The sequence below is a fragment of the Mesoplodon mirus genome (assembly GCF_964341445.2).
Source record: "Mesoplodon mirus genome assembly, chromosome: 2".
Classification (NCBI taxonomy): Eukaryota; Metazoa; Chordata; class Mammalia; order Artiodactyla; family Ziphiidae; genus Mesoplodon; species Mesoplodon mirus.
In genome coordinates this window covers 55313508-55327188 of record NC_138977.1, presented here as the reverse complement: position 1 = coordinate 55327188, position 13681 = coordinate 55313508, and the positions used below count along the sequence as shown (strand labels likewise).

At 35.3% G+C, this 13681-nt stretch overlaps 1 protein-coding gene across 1 annotated transcript in view; it reads left to right on the top strand.

Moving 5' to 3' along the window:
- Window positions 1–13681, top strand: part of CTNNA3 (catenin alpha 3) — a 1654963-nt gene that overhangs the window by 908257 nt on the left and 733025 nt on the right. Inside the window, exon 9 of the mRNA XM_082639545.1 lies at window positions 3705–3857. Coding sequence (XP_082495671.1) covers window positions 3705–3857 — 153 coding nt within the window. The remainder of the gene's footprint in view (window positions 1–3704; window positions 3858–13681) is intronic.

Here is a 13681-nt window from a genome sequence, read left to right as displayed (position 1 = left end):
TGTAATGGTAAATGATCAGGAATCAGTAACGGAGAGAATCTTGTGAGAAAACTGTGGGTTGGTTGCATTAATTGTGCTATTTGTTGTTTGCATGGGTTGAAGATGCTTTCAAAGGGGAAGATATTTCCCTGCCTGCTGATTGTTTGCTGTCTCTTAAGCATATCACTCATGTCTAACACAAGTCACCAATTTTTGGCCATTTCCTTCTGTCATCTTTTAATCTTTTTGTCTGAATTTTTTTTTTTTTTACCTGAAATACCTTTCACTATTTCCATTGTGCCTAGTGAGACTCTATTTCAATCTTTTCTCTACTACCACATTCCAGTCACACCAGATACTTGTGATTCTGGAGGATCCCTCTGTTTTATTTGCTTATAATAGTCTCTATTCCTAGAATGTGATGCTTGCCATTTCCCAGCTCCAACTCTTAACATCCTAATCACTTTTTAAAATGGAATACATATGTCTCATCCTTACAGAAGCCTTCTTAACTATGAGAATCAGTCAGTAGTTTCTTATTTGTTTTCACTTCTTTTAAGATACTCATCAAACTCTTTGTATATCTCTCCCTCCCTAATAGTTATCGTGTCTTTGTCTTACTGGCATTCCCCAAGTTGCCTAGAACGTTGCTTTGCCCTTAGATAGAAAGCTCAAAATGCATTTGTTAAATTGAATGAATATGCAACTACAGAATATTCGTTTTGCTTATTATATTTGACAGTGTCTTCTATCAGGTAATTTCAGCCCATTTTCCAACAGAATTATGAAAACATTGGCATAGATCTTATTTGAAAGCACATTTTCCAGTCGTTCTGTTTTGTCCTACTGAACATAATATCCCACCTCTGTGGTACCCTTTTCTCAGTTACTGTGTTATGTAGTTAGCAACATGCCTTAGAAAAAAGCAAAAAAACGTGTTCCTAATTTGATTTAGTTTTTTAAAAAATAATTTAGTCAAAGAGTTTATTTATTCTTTAATTAATAGAAATCAGCTATACCTCAAGCCTCAGTTCTACAATATATTTCAACCTTTGTATATGGGATGATGGATTGAATGAATAGCAGGGAAAATATAGTTGAAAACCTTGAAGAAATTAAAAAAAACAACGGGGCAATAAATGCCATTAAAATGAAGGGAAGGCAAGGTGGCACCACTGAGGGGAGATGCATGGACCAGAACAAATGTATTCAGTGCTTGAAGAAGATTGCTGTAATTATTCAAGTATTTACAAAAATTGGTGCAATCTAAGACAGTAGTTATTTCTATCTCTATCATTTTTATATGGTGATAAATCAAAACATTTTTTTAAGCATAAGAGGACAATCTGACTTTCTGAGTTTAGTTTTAGATGGGAACATATGTCGAAGTCTTTTTTTTTTTCTTGAAGTTTTTTATATGAGAAACAATCCCTCTTTAAACCTATATCTCAATGTAGTTAATACCAAGTCTTACTTCTTCATGTAACAATCAAATTACGAGAAACAGGAGTTTATTCTGTCTCCACCTGTTCATCTCCCATTCACTCTTCAAACCATGGCAATAGGACTCCTGATCCCACTTTTCCACCAAAACTTCTTAATAACCTCCTAGTGGTCAAATCTAATAGAGAAGTCTTGGTACTTTTTATTTAACTTACCTTTAAAATAAGACTCTGAACCCTTTTATCGTCTTGAAATTTCTTTGCTGTCAGTCTCCTGGTTTTTCTTCATTACAATATTTAATGACATTCCTCCACTAGATTATAAGGGATCATGTATTTCCAACCTGACATTTTTCACAGTACCTAGCTCTTGGTAGAAAAGTAATGAAATGGTGTTCAGAAATACTTGTTGAATTGAGGGAAATCAAATACACAGAAAAGAAGATTCAACACATCCATAATGTGGGTGTTATAATTGTGTTTGGTAGAATAAGTTCATTTGAAGAGCATTGATACAGAGGTTTATTTGAAAGTTTCCCTTTAGGCTGTTGGGTCATTTCCTCTCTTTGTTTCTTGGCCATCATCTCAGCCTCTTTTTAGGTCCTACTCTCCATCTGCACGACTACCATAAGTGGTAATATTTTTTAAGATTTTATTCTTGGACATCTCACTGTGCATCTCCCTCTATATGATTCTCTTCACCTCCTTGGCTTGAATTACCTCCCATATGTATGCTGGCTTTCAGCCACATATCTCTAGTGTAAACCTCCTCTTAGCCCCCCTTCTATATGTCCTGGTTACAAATGAAGGAAGAAAAGGATAAAGGGGAGGGATGGTCATTGGCAACAGCTCCCCTTCTGAGAGATTTCTTCTACTTTTCTCTTATGTACATGGAACTAACACAACTTGCATTTCCCAGTGCAACTCCTAACTTATGATCTCTTGCCTGACTTCCCTGGTCCACTCTTTATGGACATCAAACAGTTCACTCACTCAAGGTCTTCTCCTTGCCTTGTAAACACTTAGCACTCTACACCCTGTCCAAGTAAGTGCTCAGTAAATGTTAATTAGTTGCCATTAGTGATTTGCTGTTCTGCATGCTAAGTAGAATCTTTCCTTGGGGATCTTCCTACTGCCTTTGTGAAATTGTTGATAGCCATAAAAATTTCACAGTTCTTCTGAGAACGCTCCACTATCTTAGACAAAGGTATTTTTCTCCCCCAAATCTATAATTATTATGGATTTATTATCCTACAATTGTTATAGGAAGAGAGGCAGTGCTTTTTTTTTCATGTAGCTACATCATTTAACCCCTTGAAAATAGATTAATTCTAATGTAATCCAAAACTAGAGTAAGTATCTGCTGGTTTTAAAAAATATTCTAAAATATAATTTTCACAGAAGGCAAATTACAAACCCCCTGTCTGATAGCTAGTCATGTCTTTATTACAGAGATTATTAAATTGAGGGAGTTGACCAAAAACTTTGGAGCCATTCATAATCACTGACATTGTTAATAAAACATGTCAAGGTATTGTGATCTTTAAGGACTCAAGATTATATAAATACAATGCATTAATTTTCCAGCTCAGTTTTAAATTTCAGAAAATATCTGCTGAGTAGAGTAATTGCCTGATTGTCATTTATAAGCTTACACATAATCTAATTTAAAAGGACTAATTGTAATAGAATGTTATACTTGTTTAATAATTTAAGGTGTGAGGGCAAGATCAGTTAATGCAAATGGAGGAAATTGGACATCAAACTCATTTTTTATTCTCCTTGCTCTATTAATCTGTTACCAACTGGCATAATCAGTTATCTAACTTGGTTTAATTACCATGAAGTCTACAATTTAGCTAATCAAAATTTATCATGAGTTCTTCCAACAAAGTAGAAAGCATTTTATAATTTTGTAATTATGAAAATACATGATGTTCAATGTTGTTTGTACACATGCATAAACATTACAATAGTGCAATTTCTTTGAGGGAAAAATACAGTACTATCACTTATAATCTGACCTCTGGGCTAAGTACAGTTTAAGAAAAAGATAGTCGTTTTTGAGAGCAAGAGAGCTATTGCTCGATGATTTTTTTTCTTGGATATTTAGCTTGTTTTAGCTTTGTAAGTGACATTCATACAGTCTTAAATATTATGATTTTAGAGACTGTGCAAAAATACATATAAAAGAAATTTTGTAATTACTGAGATTGTAAAAATTGGAAATAACAAGAACTATTTCTTGAAAAAAAAAACCCTGAATTTTTTATTTCTCCTCAGCTCCGTAAGGCTATTATAGATCATGTGTCAGACTCCTTTTTGGATACGACAGTCCCACTTTTGGTTCTCATTGAAGCTGCCAAGAATGGCCGGGAAAACGAAATAAAAGAATATGCTGCGATATTTCGTGAACACACCAGCAGGCTTGTAGAGGTGAGTGTGCTAGAACTGTAACTACTCTAAATCCAGGAGAATAGGGCTCTCATTCTGCATTTATACCTGAATTGGATTCAAATAAAAACTTTTGTCCACTTATAGCAAATGAAGCAGAGTTGGGCCAAAGTACTGTGAAGGTATGTATGTCAAATTGTATAAACTATCCCCCATTGGCTTCGAAAAGGAACAAGTTATTTAGAAAGAATTATGAAAATATGATCGATATATTTTCTTAATGTGCATTTTTTTCAGAGCTACACACACACATACACAAACCTGGTACACAAACCTGGTTAAACACAGGTTTTATCCTTACAAATACTTTCTTCCTATTCTAACTTAAAAGTATTAGATGCTTTCTCTCATGTCACTTTATTGTTTCTCTCCCATCTTTTCATGGTTGTTACTCCTTCAGCCTTTCAAATCATATTCAACTATGAAACATGACTATAGAACATGAATGTAGGGTATACAGGGATAGAGAAACACAGAATAATTAAGTAGGGATAGTGGATTTGTCCATGTCCCAGTAGAGGAAAGAGGAGATGATAAAACTGTAATTTCCTCCTGCTTGGAAACTGGAAACATGGAAATGCCCCATGATTTGGGGGGCAGGGGGGCATATTGCTGAAGGAGCTATGAAGTGCTGGGCAATTCCTAGAAGACAGGTAGTGGAATTTACTGTCTTATGGACGTCAATAATACAACCACGGTATAAGAGAAAGCCTGAATGGAAGAATTCCTAACCCCAGTAAAGTGACAGTACTTGCAAGTCCAGGAAACACTGGAAGGAAGGGAAAAATGTGGTTGACCAGATCCTTGTACTAGAGCGATACACTGCTGGTACCCATCAGTGTGACTCTATCAGTTGTTTATGCGTTGTGTCAGTACTCATTGTCAGTGCTATGTGCTATGCTGATTATTAAATGTTTTGACTGCCACACCTTCCTATATAGGCCATGAATTCTGTGATGAAATATGTGTTTGGGGGCCCAAATTGCTTGTAAAACTTGTGTTAGAAATAGTCCCTACTTGATTAAGAAACGTTGTATAGTAAACATCTATACAATGTTTACTAAAGTAGAGGGCTTTTCCAACATCTTTAATGTGGATCAACTGGGAAGGAAGTTTCCGATGTAGCTAGCACTTCCACTGGGTCCCAATCTTCACATCTAGAAAATAAGAGTGGATAGATAGATGATTACTAAGATAATTTCAGCCCTAAAACTGCCCACCTACGACTTTGAAATCTTTGAACTTGCCAAGAACTCTGTGAGACAGGGCAGCTGATGTAATTCCCATTGGCTTTACATGGAAATAAAAATACGAAACCTAAAACAAGCTAATGAGAGTCGAAGCTGATTTCCAGGTTTACTGTGTTTAACTAATTCATTCAACTATTTATTACTTATCTAGTTTTATTTATTCCTTCTTGTACTCATTCCTCAAATATTTACTAACTATTCCCAAAGGAAAATGTTAAAAATTAAAAGAGAGCAGAACAGAGGAGCAGGTCATTAAAGGCACCTAACTAAGTATGGCTCCTAAATATCATAAATCTTTTGTCTAGAAATATGTTTTCTAAGCTGAAGGAACACCAAATTATGAAAATAACTTTTTGGTGAAAAATTCTGAAAGTAAAAGTTGGTTTGTGCTAATAACGTTGGATCCTTATTCCTATTTTTCAGTTTAGTTTCTAATGAAATATAAATCTCATGAGGTGCTCAATAAAGGACACCTTGATCCCACGATTTTGGGAAAAAAGTTCTATTTCTCCTCTTGGAGATTTTACGTATCTGAAAAATCCAGATATAAAGAAATCTCTTTAAGTCAGAATTTCCCCAAATCAATTTATCTAAAGTACTCTTTCTTTCATGATGCTTATTAGTAAGGCACTGCCTTCCAGAAACACTTGAGAATACTACCTTATTTTATTACCAAATGATAGTTTTTTACTATGTAGATAGAGCTCTAAGAATCTATTTTAAATGTTTAAGGATTTTGAAAATTCTGTAGTTCATGTGAATATGAAACAATAACAGATTTTGGAATTTTGAGCTACTAGGGGACTGAGAATGGGTCTTATTCAACTCTTGGTTCCCTTAACACATTATAATGAGATTATGCTGGCTTTGGAGTCTTCCAGTTCTTACTCTGATATTACTTAGAAACTTGTCTTCAGTTCCAGTAAGCTTTTACTAGTTAACAAACCATCCCCAAACTTAGTGCTTAGAATAATCATTTATTATTCTCTTACTGATCTGCAGGTTGACTGAGCAGAGCTGGGCAGTCCTCATGTAGGGTCTCTTTCATGTGCTGGTTGTCAAATATTGGCTGGGGATGGAACCCTTCAAAGGTTTGATTTGGCTAGACAAGCAAGATGGTACATTCACATGATTGAAAGTGCATGCTAGCTGTCAGCTGGGAGCTTAGCTGTGGTTGTCAACTGGAGCACCAGCCAGTAAATACATGGCCTTTCCATGTGGCTTCAGCTTCTCAGAGCGTAGTTTCTGAGTTCTGAGATGAGAAGTCCCAAGAGCAAGCCAGAAACAGGAAGTAGAGCTGACATTCTCTTAAGGCCTGGGCCCAGCAATTGGCAGAGTACAGCTTCCACTGTACTTTAGTGATCAAAGCCATCACAGAGCCTGCCCAAACACAAGGAGGGAAGAGGCGGCATGAGACTCCATGTCTCACTGGAAGGAGCAGCAGAGTATTTGCGGCCACCTTTAATTTACATGTCTCTTCTTAGGGCTTCATTTGCTTTAGCTGTAAAGTGAAGGTTAAACAAGATAATGTCTAAGGTCACTACCAGTTTCTAAAATTGTAAGATCTGAGAAATACTTTTTACAGTTGAGAGACTCCTAGCTCTCTAAGAGATATAGACATAGGAGAAAATGAAAATGGTTTTTAAGTATACTGCTCAAACACTAGGTTGTTTATATATATCAAGAAGGAAAAAAAAGAGGGCTGCATTTATCTCCCAGGAAAATTCTTTTTTGAAAGGAGCTGTCTAACCAAAGCAAGAGAGCAAATCATCATTAATTTACTACAAACATTGAGATAGAAGTGTCTGGGGCAGAGTCTGAGGAAATAAGAGAACTAAAATATATCAGTTTCAGAGGACATTGTGAGTTCCCTTTGTATGGATTGGTTACCAGTCCTCCACATCCCTTTTCCTTACCACCCCCCTACACAGACAAGTGTATATACCCATCTTATTCCCAAGCTGGGTTATTTGACATAGCAGGGCAGATTCGATACTAAATGACTTCAAGAAAAAGCTATTTTCAATGTGTTTGGGTTTTGATACCTCAACTATGTTTGTCAGAGAAATTTAAAATCTAAAAGTGAACTTGTTGAAGTAAGACGTAAGTGGGGGGAAAAAAGGTCTATTTTTAAAGAATTCCTATCAGATCTTTGAAGAAAAATCCATGCTGTTAAAGGAATGCTTTAGATAATGGTTAACTTGTAACTTTTACGAAAGGGATAGTAAAAAGTAGAACTGAACACAAAGCAAAAACACAAAGCCTTAAGAAATTCTGTGAGTAATAATTAGAAAACAAAAAGGATTTGGAGTATTGGTGGAAGAAATGAGAATGAGGAAAAAAGTGGCCAATAAATCGGGCCTGAACATTCCCATTCTCTAGTGAAGTCATGTCTTATTTTATTACCATGTAGTAAATTTAACATAAAGTGACCATGGGTGAAATGATGGTTATAAAACCCTGGGCAGTACCAATAACTGGAGAACTTAGATCCTTGTGGCTAATTTTATTTTACTTATGTTGAATTAAGTAACTGTTATGCAAAGCTTTTCCTACTTTGTACATCCAAGTTAGTCTGTGTTTTTGGGTCCACCTAGGCACAATAAGAAGGAGACGCAGGAGCAGAGGTTGGCATTTTAAAAATTAAGCTCACATAGTGATTAGCAATTAATGACTAATGTGCTTATTGAATTGTGCTCCCCAGTATTTTGATGTTGCACTGATGGTGTCTTAGGGCACCATTAACTCTACTGGTTTCCACCAATAATACCTATTAAACAAGAAGTTTAAAATATTAATTTTATCTTAAAAAGAAAAATATTCAGTAATTCTAGAGGGTAAGGATTTTATTTTTTATCACTTTAAGCTTCCTCTAATAGCAAAGTCTATAAGCTAGTTCTCAATAGATCCGTCTTAAATGAAGAAACACATTCATAACACTAGCTCAGTTTTCTTCCTCTCTAAAAAGTTGACTCTGAGGATTCCAGTAACTGGACTTGACACGTATGCCTGATCCCAATTATTTGAGTACCTCCCTACTCTGTTGTACAAAAATACTTTAAAATAATACTACACAATGATATTAGCAAATGGCTTTGCCATTAGTTATCAAAAGCAGACAGACACTATAAACCCTGCTCCAGATCTCCTTCAGAAGGAGTTTGTGACAATTTGATAACATCTTTAAAGAACTTGGCCCACTTCAGAGATAAAGTTTGTAGCTTTAACGTGATAATGTAACTATTATTCAGAAGAATGCCATTATATATTCAATAAAGACATTGTTTTTTATAATGCCTATTATTTAATATTTCTCTAAAATTAAATTTAATTAAAATTAAATTAAAAATTAAATTAATTAAATTAAATTAAAATTAAAAATTTAAATTTAAAATTAATTAATTTTTACAAACTCCACTATTATTTCTGAATCATATTACAGTTTGTTCTCAGCAAGTCAATTCATGCTGAACACTACAGTTGCTACCAATTAAATGATAAAATCTCCTGTTTATTCCATGGATTTTATCATATTAATTATTATTAAGCATGCCAGTGTTAATGATCAAGACCTGAAAATTTCCTGTGGATTAGTGAAGTTTCTCTATGTGAAAAGCCAGCTTCGTCAGTGCTTTGACTTATTCATCAAAAATTCATCTGTCTTGATGTACCTTATTTTAGTAAGTTTCATGGGAGCCTTTCATCAAAAAGGAAAAAGTGGGTGGACATTTAATTATAATACTTCCCTCCAACCTACAAAGCTGATTGTTCCCACTCACAAAATGGCAAGCCAGATTTAGCAAAGCCCCAGTGCCAAGAGAGAAGACTTTAGAGGGGGACTCTTGCTGTTTGCAAGAAGTGCTCATTGCTCTCAGCTCTGCTAATATCGTTGCGTTTTGACAGAATGCTGTTCAAATGTCACGCATTGCTTTAATTGATCATCTGTTATCAAATAAGGATATGTTTGGTTATAAATAAATCAAGCTTTTAGAGACCCATCCCATTCTTCCTTCTTTCTCGCCCTCGACAAGAAAAAAAATGGAAAAAAAAAAAAAGAACAAACCCATATTTACGCTTGTACACAAACCAACAACTGTTCTACACAAACCAACAACTGTTCTCAGTGAGCATCTTGGCAGCTCTCCTCTTTTGCTGGGGAAAGGATATTATAGCTAAGTCAGAAATGGTTTTGCTTATATAGAATAGAGCACACAGGTGTGACTGCCCACTCCCTGGATTAGAAACTGCTCAGCATTTTAATCTTCTTTTAGTTAAAAGACATGACGAACATGATTCTTCAAAGCCTAGCGTGAAAGCACGGTGAGTGACCTTTCCATGTTTTAGAGGTTTCTTTATAAATTTTCTATTCATGGTCTTTGGAATACAGGGAAAGTTTAGTGATACAATTATAGACAAGTCAGAGACTTTTCATAGTCAAGTGTAGGTATTTTTGAATGGAATATTAGTATTTTGGAATTAAGAAGAGAAAGAAAACTATATGGGATTAGGGTAGTTTGGAAATTCAGCATGAAGTAAGCAATGTTTACATTAAACCTTGAAAACTAGGCGGAGTTGGATATGAAAAACTAGAACTCTAAGTGGAGATAACAGCATGAATAAAGAATAAAATGAAATCTAGATTTAAACTGGCTGGAGCATGAAGTGGGATAGCAGTACTTGATGAAGAGCCTTGAATATTTGAATGCCAGGGTGAAGAAGTTAGATTTCATCTTATAGAACTGGATCCAGTATGGATTTGAAAGCAGCAGTTGCTTCTCAGCAGGGAAGGATCTCAAGGGAAGTCATATTGTGTGGTGGCTATTTTGCATCCGAACATAAACATTTCTAACCCCCCATAATTGATTAGAATCTCATGAACATAAACTGGCATTTAAAAATGACTGGATTTAAAACCTATTTATTATCCTACAATAAATAAAAGAAAACTAGTTTTAATAATGAAATTGGAGCAGGAAACAAGTGTCCCAGGACTTAATGGTACTAGATTGATGTTATACAATAGAAATAGAAGGCAGGCCACACACATAATTTTAAATTTTCTAGTAGCCATACTAAAAGTAAAAATAAACAGGTGAACTAATTTTAATATGTTTTATTTAATCTAGTGTACTCCAAATATTATCATTTTGACATGTAATCAATATAAAAACTATTAATGAGATGTCTTACATTTTTTGGTACTAAGTCTTAGAAATCTGGTATAGATTTTATACTTACAGCCTATTTTAATCTAGACTAGCCACATTTTAAGGGCATAATAGCCATAAGTGCCTCATGGCTATGTTTTAGATAGTGCAGTTCTAGACAGGTGATTGGCAAGTTGAGGACAGGAGTGTATTCATTCATTCATACAGTCATTCATTTAACAAACATGTCTTCAGTGCCTACTATGTGCCATGTACTGTGCTGGACTCTGGGACTCTAGAGCCTTTGTTTTTGTTTCTCTGGCCTGATATACAGTAAGCACAACATTCAATAAATCATTGTTGAACGAACTAGTATAAGAAATGAAGTAGAATGTCCGTTAATCCTATAGATCGTAAAAATGGTAACACTGTGACTTACTGAGTAAAGTGTGAAATATGGAGACTTTCTTGATGTTCTTGGGAAAGTGACTTAGTATCTTTTGTATCTGTCCTGTAAAAGACATACCACATTGTGAAGTAAAGATAACAGTAAGATAAGGTTGACACATTAAAATACCAAGTGCAGGGCTTCCCTGGTGGCGCAGTGGTTGGGAGTCCGCCTGCCGATGCGGGGGACACGAGTTCGTGCCCCAGACCGGGAAGATCCCACATGCCACGGAGTGGCTGGGCCCATGAGCCACGGCCGCTGAGCCTGCATGTCTGGAGCCTGTGCTCTGCGACGGGAGAGGCCACAACAGTGAGAGGCCTGTGTACTGCAGAAAACAACAACAACAACAACAACAACAACAACAACAAAAAACAAGTGCCATGTGACGTGGACATCATTGTTCAGTGAATATTAGTCTTCATCCCTTTCCTCTCTTTAACATGTTTTTTTTTTTTTTTTCAATCTGGAAAGAGGTTACTTGAATCTCCAGTACCCCTGATAAGCAATGAAAATTTCCTTTTAAAAAATTCATTGTCAAATATACTGTAGTTGTTGGACCTTTGTATGCAACTTCCAAATACAGATAAAAGTGTTTTTCAGGAACATTAACAGGCAATAAAACGGCACGTGCAAAAAAATCTCCTGCTGAAATTGTGTACCCAACGTTTTGATATGTAATTAATTAACGTGTAAAACTTCTCTGAAACTGAAAACTTCCCCATATTATGCTTCATGATGGTATTTGACCAAAAGTTAACAAGCAAACATGCTGACAGTTACTTATGAATAATCCCAGGCCTAGAAGCCAAACTTTTTTTTTTAAATCACCAGTCTGATTATGCAAGTTAGAGCTAATCTATTTCTTTTAATCAATTCACTATTTCACTCAATTAAAAACAAATATAGCGAGTCCCTGCAATGTGATCTATAGACCTCATTTATACAGAGCCCTACTATTTAGAACTGGTTTCATTTTTGTCTTTTGTGTCTTAAAACATATGAGTTCTACTCCCCTGCTTAGGTGACTTTAGCAAATTACTCAGCCTCTGTGGAATTCCATTTAATGATCTGTAAATGGAAAGTAAAGGATTAAATAATCTTCTCTCTTCCTGACATTCAAAATTCTAGAAACTAAAGAGAAGACTTCTTTTATTTGTTTTATATCTGTAGATAACTTGGGTGAAGGAGGCTGGTTAAATAAAAGTATTGGAAGAGTGGTTATTTTATGGATTTCATAGCATAAAAGTAACTTTTTTTTAGTAATAAGAGAAAAACAAGGGAAGAAAATATAGGAAAATAAATAAAAGATTTAGTAATCTGTACCAGCATTATACAAAGTGCTTTATACTCATTACCTCATATCATCAATGCTCAAAATGTGATCGAGAAAAATATTTTTATTACATTTTGCTGAGAAGGAAACCCTGGCTGAGAGAAATGAAGCAACTAGCCTAATGTCACACATCTAATAAATGACAGAGTAGGGAATCAACTTGTTTCTATCAATGGCAGAAATTAAAGGAATAGAGGAAGCCCAATAAACCTAAAAATGGAAAGTGAGCCCAAGTTTTACTTGTTTCATTCCATGATGGAGAGAGGAAAAACCTTTCTGAATGCTTTTAGACAAGAGACCTGCTATTAGGTAGATCAAGCTGCAAAAGTTCCAAGAGTGGATTTCATTTTTTTCTATGAATCTCTGATCTTATTCCACCTTCCTTAGCTAGAGAAGCAGAAAGTCAGAAGCACACATTTATGCCCTTGAAATCCTTCTGCATTTGGTCATTCTTCATAACTCTTGGGTTACTGCATAGCTAATGCTTAGTGGTTAGTCCAGGATATAAGACCTAAGTGAGATCAGGCATCATCTTCTGATGAAATAGTACAAATAGTCCATTTTTAAGGTGATTGTTTGGAACTTGAAATATATTTTGCCTTATAATCAGTGTTATTTATACTATTTAGCTCTCTTAGTTAGTCCACAAAGGCCTATTAAATTAAAAATTGCAGAGCATTTTATTAGAAGTATTCTTCCTAACCTAAAATGCATTTAGGGGTCCCCCTTCACTCATTCCCTTTTAACCTTGTGTGCAGAGCATCCCTAAGGTAGGGGCAGAAAATTCAAATGTTTACAGTAGGGGACAAACAAGTAATGAATGTAAATGCTCCATAGGATGGGCCTCTGATGAAATGGAGAACATAAACTGAGTTTAAAGGATTGACCTCAACTTATCTTTGGTCAATTATTGCTGTGTATGAAAGCAGGCCCTGTGTTCTCAGGCATTACAATTTCTTAAAAGAACTCATAAATATAGATTTTAATGTAAAAATCGTTTGATTTTTAGGTGTAGACCACTAAATCAGTTTAAAACAAAATAAAAACAAAACCACAATTTCATCATTTGTACCAATACATAATGCCAAGTACCACTAGTTTTTTCAGTCTCTGCTTTGAGGTCAAGTTACAAAAGACAAGCTTCCCCAAGATGAATTTTTGAAGGAGCTGTAGATAAGATCTGGAGGATGTCCTGATAGTAAGAATCAGGTATTGAAGCTAGCTATAGAAGGGAGGTTGGTTTGGGTAAGTGGGTTCCTTCCAATTTTCTTTCCTGTAGTGGTTAACTTTGAAATAGGAGGTGAATTGCAAAGGGTTAAGAACCCAGAGAAGATCAGCTATTTCCTCTTATCTCCTCTGCTGCTTGGAAGCAATTCTAGGGTAGGAATGGGGAGAGAGAAAGGGGCATCTTGCTAAAGGATATTTCATATATATGTTAGACCCAGTTAAAGCTATAGCTGTGTATGTTCAGAAGATTCCTTTCGTGAGAAATCAATTACACTTGGAACTTTCTGCAAAATGGAAGTGTTACATTTGATACTTAAAAAAAAATGCTCTCATTAGTGACAAAGTCAAATTTATTCTGCATTCCTTTGATCACTTTGTCTAAAGTATAAGGAGCATGAAAA